Below are 23,365 nucleotides of genomic sequence, written 5' to 3' on the forward strand. Positions count from 1 at the left end.
AGAATTTTTTTTTATTAAGGGAATCAGTGTGCAACAGGAAATGACGTTTTTTTTTGCAAAAAAAGTATGGTTCCCAGAACTCCTTTTACAACTTTTGGAGTAGCTTCGTCATCTCTTCGGATATAATTGAGGCTGTCCTATAGATGTGCAGTAAGGTTTTAAAAATTTGAATTTCATCCAGGGGGTCAAATAGAAGCAGAAAATTGACGTTTATCACTAAAAAAAACATAGATCCTAGAACTTCTCTTATGATTTAATGGATAGACACATCATATCTTGGGATATGATAGGGACTGTCCTATAGATGTGCAGTAAGGTTTTAAAAATTTAAATTTCATCCAGGGAGTCATATAGTAGCAGAAAATTGACGTGTAAATTACGTAAAATAATATCCCATATTATTTGACACGTTTTGAGATCAACATTTTCTAATTCTTTTTATGTATAAAATGGTTTACTTGCTCATTTTGAATGATTTACCAAAATTTGAATGTTAGAAGCCAAGTTATAGAAGAGATCCATAGGTGAGAAATCATTGTTATGTAAACAAAGCTCGAGTCTTATATTTGTTTACAAATAATGTAAAGTATGGAATAACCATTTCTTTGATCAAATGACTCGTGGCAAACAAGGTAAATTGACTCAATGTGTTCATAGATAATATGATAAACAGAAAAAGCAACATTTGATTGAGACTTATACCAATAAAAATAAATGTAAACCATCACAAAGCTCGAGCTATGTTAACAAAACAAAGAATTTAAAACTCTGTATCTTGCTTATAACTTATTATTTGACTTTCAATTTTTGACAAAGCTCTAAAAGTACCCATATTTACCATTTTAAACATTACCATTGGAAAAATAAAATTTTAAATTTTGAGCTCAAATTGTGTCCAAGTCCCTTTAAACTCATTATCCTATTAACTAATTTAATGATTATCTTGAATGAATTCATACATTTCATTCTGAATCAGATCTTCATTATTCGTGAAATCAGAATAAATGTCAGTATCATTAACCTGAAGAGTGTGTGCAACTATTGAAACTACATGTGGTACATGTATGAAAACCTATTATAGTGTGAATGATATATGCTCGAGAATTAAAGTATGATCACATGTATTACTTTAAATGATCTAAACGTTTTTATAGTTGATTTTTTTTTTTCACAGAAAACGTCGCCCTTCACAAACCTGCTTACCAAACAAACCCATATAGGAAAGATAATGATTCCTTTGACGCTAGCAATGCAGTCGATGGTCTTAAATCAAACCTAGCTTGGAGCGGAGGTCAATGTGCTGTATCAGCCCTTGAAAAAGAAACTGCCACCTTGTGGGTTGACCTTGGCAGTATTTACAGCATCCACCACATCACACTTTATTACAGGACGGATAACACAGATTGGGGTAAAATAAATCTATCCAAAGTCCTTTTGTGTATTTTTCTCACTGTTAATCAGTAAAACTTAAGAAAATGCAGGAAAAATGATTTAAAAAAAAAAATAATTTCATTAACAATATATTAGTTGTAAACATTGTTAATAACTAAATCCATAAAAACACATGTTTCAAGTTCATTGTTCAAAATATTATTTTTGAATTCAAAGCTACCTGATATAAGAAACTACAAAAAGAATTAACTTGCAGAAGCTCTTTGAAACTGAAACAAAAGAGATGTAATGGCAGTACTATTGATTTTAGAATATAGCAGTTACAATATAATTGTTGACAAAATAGCCCTTTTCAATTTAGTATCGTAAGTTCAAACTTAGGATTTCGTCGTTTTTCACAAAAGATCTTATGAAATTCTTACGTGTAAGTTGATAAAGGTGTATTTTAACCCCCGTTGTTTACTTGAACATCTATACTTCTATATTAAAATAATATACTTGAATGTCTGGGCTGTACCGAGAAATCGGAAGAGTACAGTCTCTTGTTTTATATATTTTAAACATCATTGGTATTTGGAGATTACCAATTTGTTTTTATCTGTTCTCAATCAAGCTCCACTAATTAATAATCAACGAAAATTTCTTTTAAAAAATCCGAAAATCATCTGAATTGTTTTTTTGCTTTACAAATCTTGCGCATGCGCATTACATTCACGTTAAATCACGGGAGGCTCTTTAGTTTATGCTTCCACAATATCACAAAATACGTGTAAATTTTCATTAAAATTTTTTCATTTGTTCTGTTCATCAAAGGAAATACGGTAGATAACTCTTACTTAGTTTGCATTTAATATAAAAAATCCCGAAAGTTCCGAATGTCAACATGGTGTGTAATTCGAAGTGAGTGAAAAAGTGTTGAATTCTTCATTAATATAAATGAGATTTTTTGATGAAAGGAACGGAACAGCCTCAAAATGGTTTGTTTTGAATAATTATTTTCAATGCAGCTTTATCAATTTTCTCCAAAATCGTTTTGGAGCGATTCTGCAGTTGTTTGCTTCATTACGGGTATATGGGAGGCATTTTAACTGTGGTAAAGGCCTGTCCCGATACATTTAGATTATTCTAACTAAGCAGAGTGTTGTGAAATTAATAGCATTATTGTAGGCTTAAAGCTTGGTTATGTAAATGTCAACAATACGGTGTGTCGATGTATCTATTTCGTAAATGTCCGGTATCATATGCAATGTCAACCAGTTCACGCACGGGTCAAAGTCTAGTGTTTTTATTTAGAATAAATGCTATGTCATCCATTAATTATTTTTTTTACCTCATCTTGAAAACAACATAGTAAATTGTCACTTGTCAATATTAAATTGATGTGTGTTCTATTTTAAGGAAACTACTTTACTTTCAAATACGTCCTTCGTGCTTAACAATTTTACATTTTTAACTTCTCCTGTTATTACTATTGGTTTAAAGCATCTATATGGTAAGAGAAATATAATTTGTGAAATTTATAGCTCTACCAACCCCAAGGCGCCACAGGTTCGGCCAAATATGCAAGAAAAGGCCAAATTTTCAAAAATCTTCTTCACTTCTCTACTTCTATTGATGTGAGGAAAAAATTGATCGCAAGGTTATTAGGTCCATTAAGTTTTCTATCAAAATTGAGAAATTCATGGTCCTGGGTCAGGGGCTCAGGCTCTAGGTTGGGGCCAATATGCCCATATAGTAAATTGTATTAAATCTCATAAAATATTCTTCTCTACTCCCATTTAAATTTGTTAAAAACTAAAGGTGTATTCATTTGCTACCTCCAGAATTGTACCTGAATATCTCCAGCACATCTCCATTGTCTTCCTGCTTTTTTTTGGGAAAGTAGACAATGTAGATCTTCCGGAGATCTCCATACTGCAAACGAGCAAATTAGGATTACGCTTGCGGCTCTCCAATTGAACAAACGAATACACTCTAAATACATGGGTATTATGTCCATGAAGCCCTCTACTAAATTAATTGCCCCTGGGAGGGTGTTGCTAAAACGCGGAACGGAAAACGGAACGGAAAGCGGAACGGAACGGAAAACGGAAAATATCATATTACGTTTATCGCTTTTAAAGGGTATAGACTGGCCAGAAACAATTTACTTCGTATCATTTATTCAAATCTAATGAATGATTATCAACATGTGGCTATCTTATTGATATTTTTATGAATGTCTATCAAATATAGCATTGTGTTCAAAGCTTTAGTTGAGTACAAAACGGAAAAAATCAAATGTAATATACGAATTGTGAAATATTAACAGGATTAAGCGAGTAAATTAGCTATAAATTGTTTACTTTTTTTTCTTGTATGGTAATGCTGGCATTTCAGCGTAACGTACGCTGTAAGTGAAAGTGTTTCATGTGATTATAAATTGGGATTATAGTCTGTTGATCCCAAAATATTCATGCAGCACAGTAGGACGATTAAAAAAAATATACACATACCTGTAAAAGATGCAATTGAAATAGATGATACTAGAAAATACCCAACAAAACTTCATTGACACATCATCATTTTTTATCGGAAAAATTCACAGGATCGAAAACAGATTTCTTACGGAGAATTATAAAGGAAAACGTTGACGTCTATTCTCTTTTTGGAAGTCACTATGAAGACCTTGCACAATTTTTCAACGTTATCATCTGGGTCTGTTGGAATGCAATACCCCGTAGACTTCTTTATTTTTAGACGTGTATTGAAACCAGCTGATGAGCTAGAGAGGATGTTCTAAACAGGGAATAATGAGAATATTTCATGCTTGTAAAAGAAAATCGCTTGAACCCTGAGGTATATATAAATATCGAGTAATTCAGCAAAATGTGAATCGAGGATATATCGGAACAGAATATAGTGGTCAATGCATGTACTGTTAAAGAGACAGTACAGCGCATCTTATATAAAAAGCGACTTGAAAAAAATTTCCGATAGGGTTCGGTATTTTTGTACTACTCATGAATGTATAAACTTTTAGAAAATTACAAAGTTCTTGAAATAAATCTAATTATTTCATTAAAATTAATAATTACGTATAACCTATCACGTATTTACATCGCGACGTGTTATGGGGTCAGCCTTACTATACTATTACGCAAGCGTATTTACTGTAAACAAAACACGTGCAGGGCTTGCGAAGATTCTCCTGTACATGTTTGTTGATAAAAATATGTCTTTTCTACTTCTCACAGGTAATAATTGTTCAAAGTTTTTAAGATAACCACAATTATTATTTTGTAAGCATGTAATTTGCGTGCTTATCATAGGAGTTGACTACAACCTTAATTCATTTTTGGGAGTTGATTTTAATCAACTCTCCTATGCAGTTACTCAGACAAACCGAAAGTGAAATAGTGTTTGGACCTCAGCACAAATCATTGCTGCTGACAAGACTTAGTTCTTGAAAATAATTGATAAATTCGATGTAATGTATGCTAAAGCATTGTTTTTCAAGGAAACTTATTTATAAATACCTTGAAAATAGTCAGTTTTTCAATGGTACGAACAATTTAAATATTTGTTGTAGTCGTATGTATTCCTACGCCAGAGTTCAATATAGTCTCGTTCAACTCGACGCTCGGCTGTCTCCGTAGATCCTTGTCGGAGATTTACGGTGTCAGCCGAGCGTTTGGTTGAACGAAGCTAGAGTTCAATATTGCTTGGATCCAAACAATTTTCGAGAAATATTTCTATTACTGATACATAGTTTGATTGAATTAATTTTATCTTTAAATATTATTTAACATGATTCATATGGGAGTTTCTCGACATTCTTGTCGAAAAAGTCCAAAAATTCATGTTATAAAAATGTGCGTAATTCAAATTAAAAACTACATGTACTTGTCATGCAAAATAATATATCATTGATTTTAAAATAAACAAAATCAACTCCCGTCAGTTCTTCAGTACTTTGATTGTTAGTGAGGCCCCTTGAGGGGTTATTTGACATACTTATGTCTGTTCATTTTAAAATGAACCGAAATTGGGAAACCATTAATAGATTTTCGAGAAAGTGATGATGTGTTCCTTTTATAGAGTCTTTTTTACCTCGTATACCATGATGATCGTAGTCGGGCGAGGATCTTGTAATGTTCAGCTCGTGTTAATTACTGTCGATCAAAATCCAAGTGGTACAAATAAACGATATAAGATTGTTCCGGTTTGTACGACTCTTAAATTTCCGGAAGCTCTTAACTACATTAATTAGGTACGTGAAAGGGGTTTTCATCTATTTCAACTGTTACAATCAACGTTATTTCTTATTTCCCAACAAAACAATAGGTGAATCTGAAGTTATTCACACGTGTTTTCAGCTGTACCGTCTCTTTAATTTTGAGGAAATAATCATTCTTAAATAAATAATCAAATATTGCTAATCTTAAAAAAAGAATTAAAAATTACATACAGTATATCATTTTCAGCATGATTAACAAATCTATCAAGTACATTGTAAATAACATTAGATAAGATTTTCCGTTTTCCGTTCCGTTCCGCTTTCCGTTCCGTTTTCCGTTCCGCGTTTTAGCAACACCCCCCCTGGGACAGGGCTTTGCTCTATAATGGGGCCTATATGACCATATAGTAAAATGTTTTAAATCTTATAAAATTGTATTCTCTACTCCCATATATATCTATTAAAAACTAAATGCATGGTTAGGGTATCCATGAAGCCTTCTACCAGGGCTCTGGATTAGGGCCAATATAGCCATATAGTGAACATTGTTAGGTTTTATGTGTTTATTCAAAACTCAACAACTAATGACGTAAGCACTACTTGTGCACAATATACAGGGTGGCACTAAATACATTATCTAACATCCCCCTTTCTTTAAAACGAAAGAAAAAAAAATGCACATTTCAATTAAAAGTTCATACTGTTTGTATGTATCTTAATTCATAATGAAGTCCTTGAATTTTGATGGTAATCTGGCAATTCTTGAGCTGCCACGCAATTTAGTTGAAGCATTCACTGCACAATTATTGTCACTTGCGGGAGATGTGATAGTCTCTCTAGAAGATCCCAATGCGGTTTGTGGTTCTGGAGCAATAGGCTGCTTCACACTCTCGTACTGGGGAGGTTCATTTGTAATCATGAGTGGATCATCCTCCGGCTTGTAGGGTAAAGGATCTGTTCTTTCTGCATCATGAGCCTCCTTGGTTGGGCGCATCTCTCTTCTGTTTCTACGGTATGACTTTCCATTTAAGTCGATGAGGTATGACCTGTTCCCGAGAGACTGGGTACATGTTCCAAACTGCCAGTATTTATCATTTGGGTGTTTCTTCATTCGAACGTTTTGTCCAATCTGTAGTTCTGGAAGGTCCTTAGTGTGTTTGTCATACTGCTGTTTTGAAAGTTGTCTCTTACGCATGATCTTTTCATGGGTATTTGTGCTGATATTTGGTTCAAGTAGAGCAGCAGCTGTTGGTAAGGAATGTCTTGTCCTCCTAGACATCAGTCTTTTGGCGGGACTACAATTCATATCCTTTGTAGGAGTGTTTCGCCAATCTAGAATTGCTTTCCAGATATCAGTCTTGCTAGAAATACACTTCTTCACTAATTTCTTCGCAATTTTTACAGCAGATTCCGCCTTGCCATTAGATTGGCTGTGATACGGTGATGAAGTAGAATGTTCAAATTCCCAATCACAAGCAAAGGTGTGAAAGTCTGCAGATTTAAACTGAGGTCCATTATCAGAAATAACGGTATCCGGAATCCCATGGCGAGCAAACTGTTGCTTGAGACAATCTATTACGGTCATTGCTGATGTGTCTGTTAGGATATCTAGCTCAAAGAAATCACTAAAATAGTCCACAGTAACTAGATAGTCTTGATTTTGGTAAGTGAAGATATCAACTCCTAACTTTGTCCATGGTATTTTTGGTACATCATGTGTGATAAGAGGCTGCTTTGATTGTTGGTCCTGCATTTTGTTGCAAGTGCTGCACTTTGATATGAAGTTGCGTAGCTCAGCTGACATATTAGGCCAAAAAACTGCATCTCTTGCCTTCCTTAAACATGCTTCAGTTCCAAGGTGACTTGAATGAATTCTACTGAGCATCTCAGGGCGAAGAACTTTTGGTATCACGACTCTGTTGCTCTTATAGATCAATCCATCCTGAGCCGATAACTCATCACGTATGTTCCAATAGTCTCTGACTGCTACTGGGACATCTTCTTGACGGTCATTCCAGCCGGTAAGTATGACAGTCTTGAGTGTTTGTAGTACTGGATCACTGTTAGTCATCTCTCTGATCTGCTGAAATCTTGCATGGCTGATCTTTGGAATCCGTTCACTTTGATTAATCTGTGAGATTTCTTGCGAAAATGCGTTGAAAATGTATTCAGTATCTGTCACAAAGGCTCTTGACAGAGTGTCTGCTATGTAAAGTTCGCTTCCCTTGGTGTATGTTACTCGTAGATTGTACTTCTGGAGACGAAGTAGCATCCTTTGAAGACGTTTTGGAGCTGCTAATAAGGATTTCTTGAAAATTGTCTCCAAGGGCTTGTGATCAGACTGGACTGTCACAAGGTCTCTGCCATAGATGTACTGATCGAAATGCTCACATGCAAACACTATTGCCAAACATTCTTTCTCAATTTGGGCATAGCGTTGTTCAGTCTGAGATAACGCTCTGGACGCATACGCAACTGGTTGCCCTTGCTGCATTAGAGTTGCTCCTAAACCAACTTCAGATGCATCACATTGAATAGTCACTTCCTCATTCACGTCATAGTACTTTAACACTGGTTCGGTGCTGACTAGTTGCTTTATTGCTTTAAATGCATTTTCTTGTTGTGACTCCCAGTGCCATAAGGTATATTTAACGGTAAGTCTGCGTAGAGGTTCACAAGTTTCAGATAAGTGTGGTAAGTATTTGGATAGGTAAGTCACAAGTCCAATAAGTCTCTGAACATCTTTAACATTCTTGGGTCGTGGCATCTCGACAACAGCTTTCACCTTATCTGGATCAGGGCACATTCCTTCAGAGGTAAGTATCTGACCCATATACTTGACAGAAGTGAGTCGCAGCTTTAACTTCTCCTTGTTGAGTTTCAGACCTACTTCACGTGCTCTTTGAAGAAGCGCTTGTAGGTGAAAATCATGATCCCTAATTGCATCTTCCATAGTCTCACCAGATCCATAGACCAAGATATCATCCATAATGACCTCTGTATGTTGAAGGCCCTCTAATACTTCATGCTGCTTTCGTTGGAACTCCTCTGGTGCTGATGAGAGTCCAAATGGTAAACGTGTCCAGCGTTATCTTCCAAATGGAGTCCAGAATGTGGTGAGTAGACTGGATTCCTTGTCCAGCTTCACGTGCCAGAAACCTTCTTTTGCATCCATCACAGTGAACACTTTGGCCTTTGATATCTTAGGTAGAATATCATCTACAGTTGGCATTTGGTAATGTGGTCTTTTAATAGCAGAGTTTAAGTCTTTGGGGTCGATGCACAGTCTCAGTTTACCAGGCTTTTTGACAGCAACCATGTTACTAATCCAATCTGTGGGTGATGACACTTTCTTGAGAACACCTCTTTTGACTAGAGATTCAATTTTTTCCTTAATTTCTCCCTTAAGAGCTTGTGGTACCCTTCTTGGCTGTCTCTGTACTGGCTTCACTGTTGGGTCAAGTTCAATGTGGTACTCGCCTTCAAACTCACCAAGTCCTTCAAATACATCCTTGAACTCATCAAGAATTTGTTCCTTGGACATTGGCTTAAATTGTGATGACGTAGCTGTCAGCTTGTGAACTACATTGACAGTCAGTAATCCAAGTTTTTCACAAGCTTCTGCCGAATGGATAGGTGTCTGGTCCATCTCGACTACATAAAAGTCAAGATTTTCTGTTTTTCCAGACTGGATCACCCGGCATTTCAAGGTTGCAATGCCAAGTGGAATGAGTTTCGATTTCCCTCCGTAGAGCTTTAGTGTCTTCTCGGTAGGTTTCAGTGGGGGGTCGCCTGTTTGCATGATTTGAGCGTACTGCCTAAAGTTTATTACGTTGCAGGTAGACCCACTATCCAATTGACAGGTAACATTAGAACTGTTTCCACTAGCACTCATGTGGATTTTTACGAACCACTGTTTTCCAGACGAAGAATTCACAGCATATAGAGAATCAGAGTCTGAGTCACTTGTGTCTTCATCTTGGATACTGTTCACAGTAGTCTGTTTACAAACTTTTGGAAAGTGATTCTTCTTCTTACATTTCCAGCATGTATGTCCGAAAGCTGGGCATTTGTCTCTGTCTCGTGGATGTGTGCCTCCACAGTACTTGCACTTAATAACCATTGCACTGTTCTTTGGCTGTACAGTCTTCTGCTGTTTCTTCCCTTGACCTTTGAATGGATGTTTTCCTCTGGGTTTATAGGCTTTGTCTCCTTTTGAACTGACGTATTTCACTTCTGCTTGTTCTGAATTGGCTGTATGACTGGTGTTGTGTTCTAACTTCTGCAGCTGTGATGAAGTTCTTTCGCTTGTCAAACACATTGTTATAGCTTTGTCCAGTGTTAAGTCGGCTTCTCTTAACATTCTGCCTCTTGATGCTGTGTCTTTGGTCCCTAACACTAGACGATCACGTATCATATCATCAGTCATGTTTCGAAATTCGCACGACTTCGCGAGTTCTCTCAGCCTGCAGATGTAGTCATTTAGTGTTTCATTGGGCAGTTGATCACTTGTATTGAAGATATATCTTTCATAGATAACATTTAAAGTGTTTTTGAAGTGCTTCTATAACTGCTGCTATATCCTGTCTCTCTTCTTCCGTGAGGTTTAAGTTCTCATAAATATGATAACAATCTTTGCCAATGACCGTTAATAATGTTGCTATCCTGATTGCATCATGTTTCTTGTCCAGGCCTGTGGCTATTTCATAATTCATCCATTGTGATTTAAAGAATTTCCAGTTCCCTTTGAGGTCTCCCTTCACATTCATAGGTAAAGGAATCGGTAATTCACTTCGCACTACAGACATTTTGAAATGTCACCAACTGCACACCGTAGTTTTTTCCCAGAATCGATCGTTCGGTATAAAAATGCAAATACTGCTATCAATACACTATTATGCAGTTGATATTGTATGTCTGATGCACACTAACATAAAATGTTGTCAAACTCTCAGACTTTTCTGATAAATAAATAAGTTCAAATCTGATTGCAAATGGCCGCCGTAGAAAACGTGCTCACCAGCGTGACAAACTTTAAAGCGAAATTTCAGTGTCGTTGGGTAAATATGCAACGTTACCACTTGAGCCTGAGGTAGATATGAAGCTCTTTCGACGAAATAATCACTCGATTGGTGTTGTCTTGCTTCTGTTTGTGGAAATTGTGGCTTCGAATACGCCAGCTTCTGACACCATGTTAGGTTTTATGTGTTTATTCAAAACTCAACAACTAATGACGTAAGCACTACTTGTGCACAATATACAGGGTGGCACTAAATACATTATCTAACAAACATGAATTAAATCTTAGAAATGTTCTTTTCACCCATCTTTGTGGGGAAAAACTGAATGCATGGTTATAATATCCACGAACTCCTCTACCTATATTTTTGTCCCCCGCCGCAACGCGGAGCGGGGACATAGAAATGCCGGGCGTCCGTCCGTCCGTGGGTCCGTATGTCCGTGGGTCCGTGCGTCCGTGTGTCGTGCGTCCGTCCGTCACACTATTTTGTAAGCGCTCTCATGCCTACAAATTTTGACGGATTTTCATTAAATTTATACCAAATGTTTATACCACTATTACCTTGGTCAAGTTCGAAAATCAGCATTGGTCGATACTTTTTGTTGGAGTTATGGGACTTTGGCCACAATAATGACTCCATTTTTTCCCAAAAATTGACCTTGTAAGCGCGCTCATGCCTACAAATTTTGACGGATTTTCATTAAATTTGTACCAAATGTTTATACCACTAATACCTTGGTCAAGTTCCTAAATCAGCCTTGGTCGATAGACTCGATACTAGTATACTGCTTGACCGGCGGGGGACCCTGGAATTCTATTCTTGTGAAAATTTGGCCCCTGGGTCAGGGGTTAGGACCTAAGGAGGAAGGGCAAAATTGCCATATAGTGTTAATGCATATAATGTTTAAAAATCTTCTCTACTTTCGAACATCTGTTATAAAAACTGACATCATTAATTATCTTTTACTAGAAAATCCTCTAAAATTTTGAATTTCATATACCCTGGAGTATGGGTTTCGACTCTAGGGAGGGGCCAAAATGGTATTATAGTGTTAATGCATACAATGTTTAAAAATTATTTTTCTACTCCCTAACACCTATAACGATAATGTATTTAATGTTCTTCACTTTAGCTGATACTGAATAAAACTGACTGCATATAAAAAAAGACAATAATGCCGTCTATTAAAATTTTAAATTGCATGTCTCCTAATGGGTGTTGCTTAAACGCGGAACCGAACGGAAAATATCATATAACGTTTATTGCTTTAAAAGGGTATAGACTGGCCAGAAACGATTTACCTTGTATCATTTATTCATATCTAATGAATAATTATCAACATGTGGCTGTCTTATTAATATTCTTGGGAATGTATATCAAAAAAGGCATTGTATTCAATTGGCTTTAGTTGAGTACAAAACGGGAAAAAATCAAATGTATACGAATTGTGAAATATTAACATGATTAAATGAGTAAATTAGCTTTAAATTTTTTACTTATTTTTCTTATATGGTTTTGCTGGCATATCAGCGTAACGTACGCAGTTAGTGAAATCGTTTAATGTGTTTTTTGAGTATCTTTATATTTCAAATATGATGTATATACTTACATCGACACTGAATTTTCGGTGTTCTATACGATCTTAAATCATACCGAAGATACAGTATCATTGCGATGGGAAAAAACCGTACGACATACGATATTCAAAATTAAAATACATTGAACATTAAAATATCCGGTACTCCTTCAATTAAGGTTGAATATTCAAAAGCTGGAACAGGAGAATTGAGTAAACTATGATGGCTTTTATTAACCTGTATATTTGTTTTTGTCTAAATACCCACAGTTTCAGTCTGCCCATGGACATGTAGGATAGGAAGGTTGTTTTAATGAAACTTGTTTATTGGCCATGTTGTTTTAGATTAACCATGAAAACGTATAAACATATTGGCCTCTTGTTTCATACTGATATATGTTTGTATTAAATATTGTGTATTGCCGCTATAAAGCCATCATTTGCGCCCTTAGTATGAAACATACACATATCAGCCATATTAACATGTTATTTAGTTAGCTTCTGCGACAAAAATATAGTGCCAGAAAGTTTGTGAAGAAAAATCTTTTTCTTTTATTGTAAGGAGAAGATATATACTTCTATATATAGATATAAAGACTTTTTTTTTTCAAAAGTACATATCAAATTGGTTATGTAAGATTGAAAATTTCATTTAGTCTTACAAAATAAATATACTCAAAACACGTGAAGACGTTTGTATTTGTAGTCAAAGCGTATTCATAGAAAATTTAACGTCACAAATTTCCAATGCAAACATAAGCTTTAATTGCTTGATTAATTGCTTGATGGATTGCTTCTTTAAAGATTACAGAAACGACGCAACGTCCAGTTTTCTTGGATTTTCGTTGTATGTGTCCAATACAACAAACAGATTACAAGGGACATTGTGTTTTAAGGATGATCATTTCAATAAAAGCACCATACCTGCAGTATTTAATACTACGTGTCCGGTACAAGGACAACATGTCATCTACTACAACGAGAGACTAAAAGGGGTTACATATCCTAGCGATTATAACAAAAATGCCGAAAATGATTTATGTGAAGTCGAGGTGTATGGTAAGGACCATTCACGTAAACCATTCTCTTATCAATACAATGATTGCACTTAAATGTATAGATAAATATTTCCAAGTTATAAATTTTAATTTTATCCATGCAATGTATTGAATCAATCATAATGACAAAGCGATAGAATAAGATATTAAATGATGAGTTTAATATGTAAACAGTTACTCAATCAAAATGTAAATTTTGTAATATTTTTCAAGTTGCAACAGGAGTTATAAATCATGATACCCATGTTTAAATTTTTCAAAGGATGTCAAATCCAACAATCCCACTTAGATCAGTGTGCTGTGTCAGATAAAATGACGTGTACATGTCCGGAATGTCAGCCTGGATTCCATGGTCATCTATGCAAAACTAGTAAATAACGTTTTTATCAATGTTCATTGTGCGTTATCTATATCATGATCATGTAGTTGATTGAAAAGTGAAAAAAACTCAAATAAAATAAAAACAAACAAAACGTAAATATATCTATAAGGTTATATTTTCAAATATATATATATATATTTTTAAGTACCATCATTTTTCTCACAGAATGTGACATTGGTCATTATGGATACAACTGTAATGATACATGTGGTCATTGTAAGGATCCGATACAGTGCTCTACTGTCAGTGGAACCTGTCTTACAGGATGTGCAGCCGGATATATTGGGCCACTGTGTAAAGAAGGTGGGTGTTTTGTTCTTTTGTATTGTTTGTTTGTTTGGTTGTTTTTTTAATGTTTTCTTTTTGTAAATCTGAAGTCGGTGTATGTAGGCATATAAGTAAATTGTTTATTGTAAATGTATATTTGATCATGAGAAAATCCTACATTTATTTTCAATAGAACAGAACAAATTTGATAATTCATTTAAGATTAATGGAAACAATAACACTGTTTTTGAACTGATCGCATGTGTTTAAAAGACATTTACTCACAAACAAGTTTTAGGTTAATGAATCAGCATCATCAGTGCCTAAATGAATACGTTTTTTTTAATCTAATATGATATCTTATTTGGTCGATAAATTTATTGTTCTGCAATGCTATAAATGTGTATATTTTGCTTTTAATGGGTAATTCATTTTAAAAACTTTTAGTGAACTCAAAGGATTCTCTTTTTTTTCCAGAATGTGACATTAGTCATTATGGATACCTGTGTAACGAGACCTGTGGGCACTGTTTGGATCCAGCTCATTGTTCTCCTGTGTATGGAACTTGCCTCACTGGATGTAGAACAGGATATTTTGGAAGTTTATGCAAAGAAGGTGAGTAGGTTTTTTGTTAAAATAACCATGTTGACATTTGAAAATATATCAATTTCTTTCACAGGTGAGTGATGTGACCCTTGGGCCTCTTGTTCTTTATGCGTTTGCGGAATAATATAACATTTCCTGAACAGCTTCAAAATTTCAAACTACAGATCAAGTTTACACTTTTGTAGCGTCTTGTTGACATATTGTCGAGAAAACTAATTTATTTTTTAATATTCTAATTTTTTTATTTTCGGGTTCAGGAGATCAGGAGCTCATTTAAATCCGCTTTTGGAGAAACTTTAGGCATTCTAAACATATCTTATTTGTCAAAAAATGGGCAAAACTCTAAATATCAATTGGAAGTATAATTCGCCTACTAAGAGTAAAGCTTCTACATGGATTGCAATTTCGAAAATAAACGAATTAGTTCTGTATATCTTATTTATCACGTTAAATGCATGTACCGTAATGCTTTCGCATTACATTAACATAGCTGACCAATGATATAACATGCCGATCATTCCTTTAAAAGGAATACTTGTTTTTCAGAATGTGACACGAGTCATTATGGATATAACTGTAATGAGACTTGTGGTCATTGTAAGGATCCAGCTCATTGTTCTCCTGTGTATGGAACCTGCCTCACTGGATGTAGAGCCGGCTTTTTTGGACGTTTATGCAAAGAGAGTAATTAGTTGTGTTATTTTTTTTTCTTTGAATAACCATGTTGACGTTTGATGTATCAATTTCTTTAAAAAAAAACTACGAAAAATGTGTATTGTCATATCTTGCATTTTGAAGAAAAAAGTTCCACTTCTTTTCTAAATATGTTTTTCTTTCCTTAACTTGTCTATCCTTTTTAATCTCATTTATCTAAATAACACGTGAACATCAATAAACTGAATTGCATGTTTATTTTACTTTCGATAGAACTAAGTGTTTTGAAATGTGGACAATTAAAAATTTAAATAGAGAATATTTCTTTTAGACACACTATAGATGTACACTGCATGTTTCACCCTTTTTACATTGTACAAACGTCCTAAATTATTGACCTAACAAAATGGTTCTTGCGATGGTGGGACAATTACAGTCGTGCATGTGATCGATTTTAAAATTATGAGAATGTTTAAGCCAATAATGAAAAATATAGGACTTTGTGATGACCATGATGAAAAATACTTTAAATGGTTATCATTAAACATATTTGCTAATAATACTTTTTATTAGGTCTTTCCACATTTCAGGTGAGAGACCTTTCGTATTTCTTATGTTTTTATTATGTTTTTTCTTCTCTTTTTTTTCCAGGGACAGCTTTTTTATTTCTAGAGATATTGAAACAATTTTTATTAACGTTATTGAGCATTTAAAGTTATGGTACCAAATGTCCCTTTCCTTGATAACTCCCGGAACTTACAAAGTTATTGCCCTTGTGTACTTAAAGCATGTTATCGCTACTCTTCTGAAACCAAAAGAGATAGACACTTGAAACTTTTACCAATGTCTTCAGTACACTTAGAGGGTTCTTCATTCTATTCATACCTAAAGGATCTGAGGCCCCATTTTGGTAGTTATTGCCCCTGAAAGTATTTCAATTTCTATAAAATCACTTTCAACTTTTTTATTATTTGGTAGAGAGACTTTGGACCACTTTGAATTGAAGCGTCTACCTTGGCCGAACAAAATGACATAAAGGTCAAGGTCATTTGAAAATCTGTTAATGAGCTTTTAGATCTCTTTTGTGAAGGATGGTACAGAAAAACTTTTCAGGGATGTAGTACATCTGTAGGACTTCTTGAGAGTTATTGCCCCTATTGAACAAAAAGCCTGTTATCTGTACAAAAAGCCTGTTATCGCTAATTCTCATAAACCTGTTATCTGTACAAAAAGCCTGTTATCGCTAATTCTCATAAACCGTTAGAGATAGAGACTTGAAACTGTTACATATGTATTAGTACTAGTTTAAAAAAACCGAAAAGGCCTAAGTACCTCTTTTAGCAGTTATCGCCCATGAAAGTTTCTTAAGTTTGTTAAAAACACTTACCACTTTTCAATCAAGAAATACGAAGACAATGGGGCTGTCTATCATATATACTAGCGGAAAAAAGAAGCTGTGCATTATAAAATTTAGTATAATTTTTCAATATCTATTGTTTGTATTTATAAAATTTAAACAATCGATAATGGTAATGTTTTTGACAATATCGGATAGTAACCGTCCGGGTGCACGGTGTGTTTCATGGTTCGTGAGGACCTGTTGTTTATTGAAGAATTTGTACGCACGAGATTTACGGGCCAATGCTGTTTGGAATAAGAACTGTAAAGAACTTGGTTAAACTTTTTTTTGTTAAGGAAATCACTTAAGTTTCAACAAAATGTACACCTATACATGTATCATGCCACGACTCAACATAAACCAACGTAATCGTGCTGTTGGGATGCTGCAAGCTGGAATGCACAAAATACTGTAGCAAGAAACGTTGGAGTACATCGGAACACCATCCAGTCATTATGGAGACGTTTTACAATCTGGCAACACTCGGGATTGACCGCGCTCTGGGCGACCTCGTGTGACGTCACGTCAACAGGACAGTCACATTAGACTTGTGCATCTGAGAAATTGTTTCCAAACAGCAAGTTTGACTGCCCGTAGCATTCCAGGGCTTCAACCAGTTACTCCAAGAACTGTGCATAATCGTCTGTGCGATTCTGTCCATTACTGAATCCAGATTTCATTTGGATAGCAGTGACGGCCGTTGTAGGGTGTATCATCGCGTTTGGGGGCGTTACCAGGACGCTTATGTTGTGCAACGTCGACAATTTGGTGGAGGTATCGTTATGGTGTGGGGTGGAATATCAGCAAGTGGAAGGACCCCATTACAAATTGTCAATGGAAATCTTACCGGCGTACGCTATCGAGATGAAATTATTCAGCGTCATATGATACCCTTCATACAGAGACATCAAAATCACATCACTCTGCAGCAAGACAACGCAAGGCCACACGTTGCACGTGTAGTCAGGGACTTGTTTGTTCAACAGAATGTCGATGTCTTGCCTTGGCCAGCTGTTTCCCCCGATTTGTCGCCGATCGAGCACGTCTGGGATGAAATGAAAAGACGTTTACGCCGTTTACCAGATCAGCCAGTGACATTGGCTGATTTAAGGCCAGGCTTTAACCAACATCTAGAACAACATCCCTCAAGCATTTCTGAACACACTTTAGTGGCATCAATGAGGCGTCGCTGTGAAGCAAGCGTGAACGCTAATGGTAGACACACGCATTATTAATTTTGTTAATTCAATTGCAAATAACAGTGACTTTCGAGTGTGCTGAAATTGACGTTATTCGGCGTTGACATTAATATGTTATGAGATGTTGTTACGAATACATGTCTAAACAGTTTTACAAAAAATAAAATATGTTCGTTGTAATTTTTAAATGTTTGTTTCATATATTAAATAATGCACAGTTTCTTTTTTCCGCTAGTATATTTTCAATGAACGTCAAACCTAACAGATTAATCTGTTCACCAACACTTAACTTGCTGATATGCGAAGTTTTACTCCATTTGATGAAACGGTATTGTTGTTACCCCTTTTTAAAAACACCACGTTTTGTCAACACGGCGCACGTTAACGTTCAAAACATGACGTTAAGATTAAACATGCACAGTTTATATTGATAAAGCCCATCTTTATATCACGCTTAGTCTCTTTTGCCCTGCACCTTACACTATTGAATGGCACTGTACCACTTAACATCTTATTTGCACACATTTGTTCGAGAATCATAAGTTAGTTCTTCGAAGTTTTCATTGTTTAATCCCTTAGTTTAAAGTAAGGAAAACTTTGAACGTCGGTTGACGTTACTTATTATTTAACCAAATATTTACGGATAATCTATTCTCTTTCGGACTGTTTGATATTCAAAATACAATTACCTACCACCACCCCCCCCACACACACACACACGCACACAAAATGTATTTCAGTTATACACATATATATTCGTTGCGCTGTGACGTCCGGCGACGTCAAGGTTTTCAGTCAATTCTAAAGAGGACTTTATGTCTTTAGTGTCTTTAGTGACTAATATCTGTTCAACAAAACAATATTACCCGTCATTATTTGGTACATAGAATACCATGACTTTACTTAGTTTGAGGTTTCAAAATTACTTGGTTTTTAGCCCAGTCTTGGAGATATTAGTTTCAACATTATATGGTTCATTATTGACCTAACACGAATTTTGATTGTGCGCCGTGACCCCATTTTTGCAGGATTAGATTGTAAATAATTGTAAGAAATAAAGACAGATATAAACTTTTTTTCTTGCAAATTGTTTGAAACTATTGCTTAATTAGGCCTACCAAATTTTGTGTTGATATGACGTAAAGTAACATGGCTATGAAAAAAGTCTTCGTATTTTTTGATTGACCTTCGTAAATCGTAGGGTCATCAAACCTCTTCAAACTAAATGTTGGCCTTTACCAGTCAATGTGACATATAGGTAAAAAGTCAAAGTTACGGATATAAATGTTTTATTAATTATATTGCAACAAAACATAAAAAAAATGAGATCGAAAGACCTCTAATTGTTCGTAAACAATAAGTATATTAGTTATTAAGGTCTTCCGTTTCCAACGGAAGACCTCATAGCGATTGTAAGGTTTTTATGTGATTGTAATGTTTCTTTTTATTAAGGTCTTCCGTTGGAACCTTATAGTGATTGTAATGGGTTTTTTTTTTATTTCTTTCTTCCTTTCTTTCTTATTTTCCCCCCTTTTTTGTCGGCAGAATTGTTCAGAGATGGCTGAATAGATTTCTCTGAAATTTTCAGGGATGATAGAGAAGGATAATATCTCGAAGCGTTTTATTTCATTTTTTTCAAAATTCATTTCCAGTCGTTCGTTTCCTGTCCCGCGTCAAAAAACCTTGTTCCCTCGAGATCTCAGAATCGGCAAGTACATGGACGTCCAAACTTTGTGGGATGATAGATATATAGTTGTAAATGTGTTTAAACTATTTTGTTTTGTTCGTCGTTACTTCCGGTCGTCACCGGAAGTACTTAAAAAAATAGTTTTTATACTGATTTATTTAATTTTCCAGAGAATTAATATTTAAGTATAAATCAATACAAATGTCATCTGTGCGATGTTAAATCAACAATACAATTATTCCATTAAGATATCCCAGTTAGCTTTTTAATAATAAATCATGTTCCTGCGAGATCAAAAAAACTACTAACTGGACTCTTGTTGCTATAGCAACAAAAAGGTCTTCCGTTCCTCATGTATTAATCTGTACAAAAAGTCCATTTCTCTTGTAAACAGAAAATGGATATAACATATCCTGTAAAGGAATTCAAAAGATATAAAAAAAAAACAAAAAGACAAAATGTCAATTTTTGAGTACTTTCTGTGACGACCGGAAGTTACGCCGGATCATTTAGAGCATACATTGTTTTGTCTTTCCTCGAAGTTTTGATGTTCAAGTTTTTGTAAGTTATAATATCTCTTTGAAAAAAAGTTTTTAATCTCGGTACCGGAAACGAACAAACGGAAGTGATTTATGAAATTAAAAGAAGATGTTTTAGTACATTTACCTACGGTACGTTTAGATTAAAACAATATTAAAACATTAAAAAATAATAAAACAATATTAAAAGAAAACTAAGTTAAAAAAAACCTTCTATTCCTTGAACGCTTCAAGTGAAAACCGAAAATGACGTACGACCAAATGAAACCCGTTAAACACATGTTCAATCAAATGTTAATTATACATATAAATTTTGTTTCTTGATCTCTCACAGTTTCTGAGATCTTGTGGGTACTTTGTTTTTTTAAAAGGAAGGCTACCTGAGATATTTGAGATATCCCACCGGAATTGTAACTTTTTATTGTTTATTTATAATGTGTATATGACCTTTTGTATTTTCATAGCTTAAATGTTACTTCCATGCTAATTAACCAAATATTTAAAAAAAATCAAAATTGGGTGTACTTCCTGTGACGACCGGACGTTACGCCGGATAAAACAAACTAATGTGAACCCATGTACATACATAGATCTATCTTCCTACAATGTTTGGTTGTTCAAATTGTTACCGTTTTTAAGATCTCGTCGAAATAAGGTTTTTTGTCTCGGGACAGGAAACGGACAAACGGAAGTGCTCAGTGTAAATTGTATTAAATATTTCTTGTATATTTGCCTTTTGTACATAATTGATAATTAAAAATACTTAAAATATCTAAGGAAAACAGTTAAACTGATAAAAAGCTTGATTTTTTTTACTCTTCCTGTGTGGACCAGAAGTGACGGAAGACCAAATGAAACCGGTTAAACACATCTTCAATCAAAGGTCTATCATTCATGAAAGTTTCATGATTTGATCATTTATAGTTTCTGAGATCTTGCGGGTACAAAATGTGTTTTAAAAAAGCTACCTGAATTAACTGAGATATCTCACCGGAAATATAATTTTTTTGCTGATATAACATCGCATAGATAACTTATGTATAGAATTATAGTTTTATGTTTATTCTATGGAAAAGAAAGTTAATGCGAACAATATTTATTTTTGAAGTGCTTCCGGTGACGACCGGAAGTTAAGACGAACAAAACAAAATAGTTTAAACACATCTACATCTATAGGTCTATCATCTCACAAAGTTTTGGTGTTAAAAACTTTACCGTTTCTGAGATCTCGAGGTGACAAGCTTTTTCAACGCGGGACAGGAAACGGAAGACCGGAAATGAATTTTGAAAAAATGAAAAAAAAAACGCCTAGAGATATTGTCATCGTCTTTCATTCCAGAAAATTTCAAAAATATCTATCCAGCCATCTCCGAGAAATCTTGTGGACAAAAAAAAGGGGGAAAAATAATAATAAAAAACCTTACAATCACTATAAGGTCTTCCGTTTGAAACGGAAGACCCTAATGATTACGAAACGAAACTTTCATGGCTGATAGACATTTGACTGAACAAGTTTTTAATTTCTTTTCTTTTGTGGACCGTGACTTCCGGTCTACACCGGAAGAGTTCAAACAAACGAACTTATTTATAAGTTAAACTGTTGTTCTTTAACAATTTTTGATTAATTGATAAACAGTAAAGTCTTGTTGTATAATGTTAAACAAATACTGACCTTCATTTTCAGTTAGCACTTCCGTTTGTCCGTTTCCTGTCCCGAGCTAAAATACCTTGACTCTTCGAGAGCTCTGAGACGATAAAGACTTGAACATCCAAACTTTGAGGGATGATTAACCTATCATAGTAGATGTGTTTAAACATTTTTGTTTTGTTTGGCGTAAATTCCGGTCATCACTGGAAGCACTTCAAATTTGTCTTTGTTTTTACATATTTGATTTATTTCCCGTAGAATAAATATATTAGTATAAACCCTTACAATGTTATTTATGCAATGTTAAATAAACAAAAAGATTCTACTTTCGGTGAGATATTTCGATTATCTCAGGAAGATTTTTAAAAATATATTTTGTACCCGCAAGATCTATGAAACTGTAAGTGATCAGGACACGAAACTTTCAATGATGATAGACATAAAGATATGTTAAAACACCGGAAGAGTTCAAATAAATACAGATACAGTGCTGCTATCCTGAAAGTTGACAAGGATAGGATAGGATAGGATGCACGATACAGGATAGACATATAAAAGTTAAGTTCTATCCTATCCTATCCTGCATCCTGTAGCCAATCAGATTCGAGTATAAATTTCAGAGTTATTTTGCGAAACGAAAATTGGCTAAACAATGTATTTTCAATGTCAATTTAATACATTTTACAAGTTAAACCATTTAAGAATAATTAGTATATCAAGAACGCGGTGCATAACATTGATGCGCGCTAAAATGTCGGCGCTACATCTTTGTCAATTCGTACGCAAGTACGGAGTTACTGCGAGAATTCGCTGCAACATTTGACAACGTCAAAAATAGATTTCTGTATTTACTTCATTCAAAGTCTGGAAAGTAATAAAAGCTTGAATTTATAAACGAACAATTCGGCATTTTAAAAGATAAACATGTATACAAGAAACAGACATTGTTTCACGTTTCATGTAATTTCTTCGATGCCCAATAACAGGGATGCATATTTCTGTCCGATATTAACCTGAACATATCGAATTAATAAATGTTAGCTAGCTATAAATGCTTGAGAATTTATACTTTAAAATTAACTCTGAGTGGTTTAACTATAAACGATATAAACTTCCTGAAGGAATTATTTATTTCCAGATCGTGTTTACATTTATCGCCGAACGAATCGCTCGAATGATGATAATTACGCTCAGTTATATGTGATAAGAAAATGATTTGATAACAATATGTGACTACACAGTTCCTCAATAAGTGCATCGAAGCTTTTTATCTGTTTTTAATGCATGAATATAATAAAATCAAAAATCGAATCGCTTACCTGTTTGTTTACGTTATTGTGTCCATCCCGCGTACGATTCAATTTTACCGTAGCACAGGTAAGTTATCCCGCTCGAAGAATATTCGGTTTTAAGATTTAATTATTCTTTTTGAGTTCTACATTAATTGATAAAATCATTTAATTCTTAAATTTCGTTTCATTTAACTTGCATTCGTATATTTGAAGGTATGGGATAGGATAGGATAGGATAGAGCTTATTTGCAGGATAGGATGCAGGATACAGGATAAAGGATAGGATAGGATAGTTTTGTCAACTTTCACGATAGCAGCACTGTATGTTAAAACACCGGAAGAGTTCAAATAAATCAAGCTGTTTATCCTTTTAACAGTTTTCATCTGATAGTTTCAGTTTCTTCGATAAATAATAATGTAAGATAG

General features: G+C 34.7%; 1 protein-coding gene and 1 pseudogene across 1 annotated transcript; both read left to right on the plus strand.

Moving 5' to 3' along the window:
* Positions 1-613: 613 nt before the first annotated feature.
* LOC128174365 (uncharacterized) lies at positions 614-13,320 on the plus strand. The gene is made up of 3 exons (XM_052839933.1): positions 614-632; positions 1,175-1,408; positions 13,013-13,320. Exons 1-3 carry the CDS (start codon positions 614-616, stop codon positions 13,318-13,320), a joined length of 561 nt encoding a protein of 186 aa, XP_052695893.1.
* A 1,090-nt stretch (positions 13,321-14,410) lies between these two features.
* Positions 14,411-23,365, plus strand: part of LOC128174366 (uncharacterized) — a 49,525-nt pseudogene continuing 40,570 nt past the window's right edge.

The sequence above is a fragment of the Crassostrea angulata genome, chromosome 2, assembly GCF_025612915.1.
Source record: "Crassostrea angulata isolate pt1a10 chromosome 2, ASM2561291v2, whole genome shotgun sequence".
NCBI classification, from domain to species: domain Eukaryota; kingdom Metazoa; phylum Mollusca; class Bivalvia; order Ostreida; family Ostreidae; genus Magallana; species Magallana angulata.

Bases quoted from the DNA above. Each gene is read 5' to 3' on its own strand.
- LOC128174365 (XM_052839933.1), top strand. The intron at 1,409-13,012 runs GTAAAATAAATC...GCTTCTTTAAAG, and splicing joins GACGGATAACACAGATTGGG to ATTACAGAAACGACGCAACG.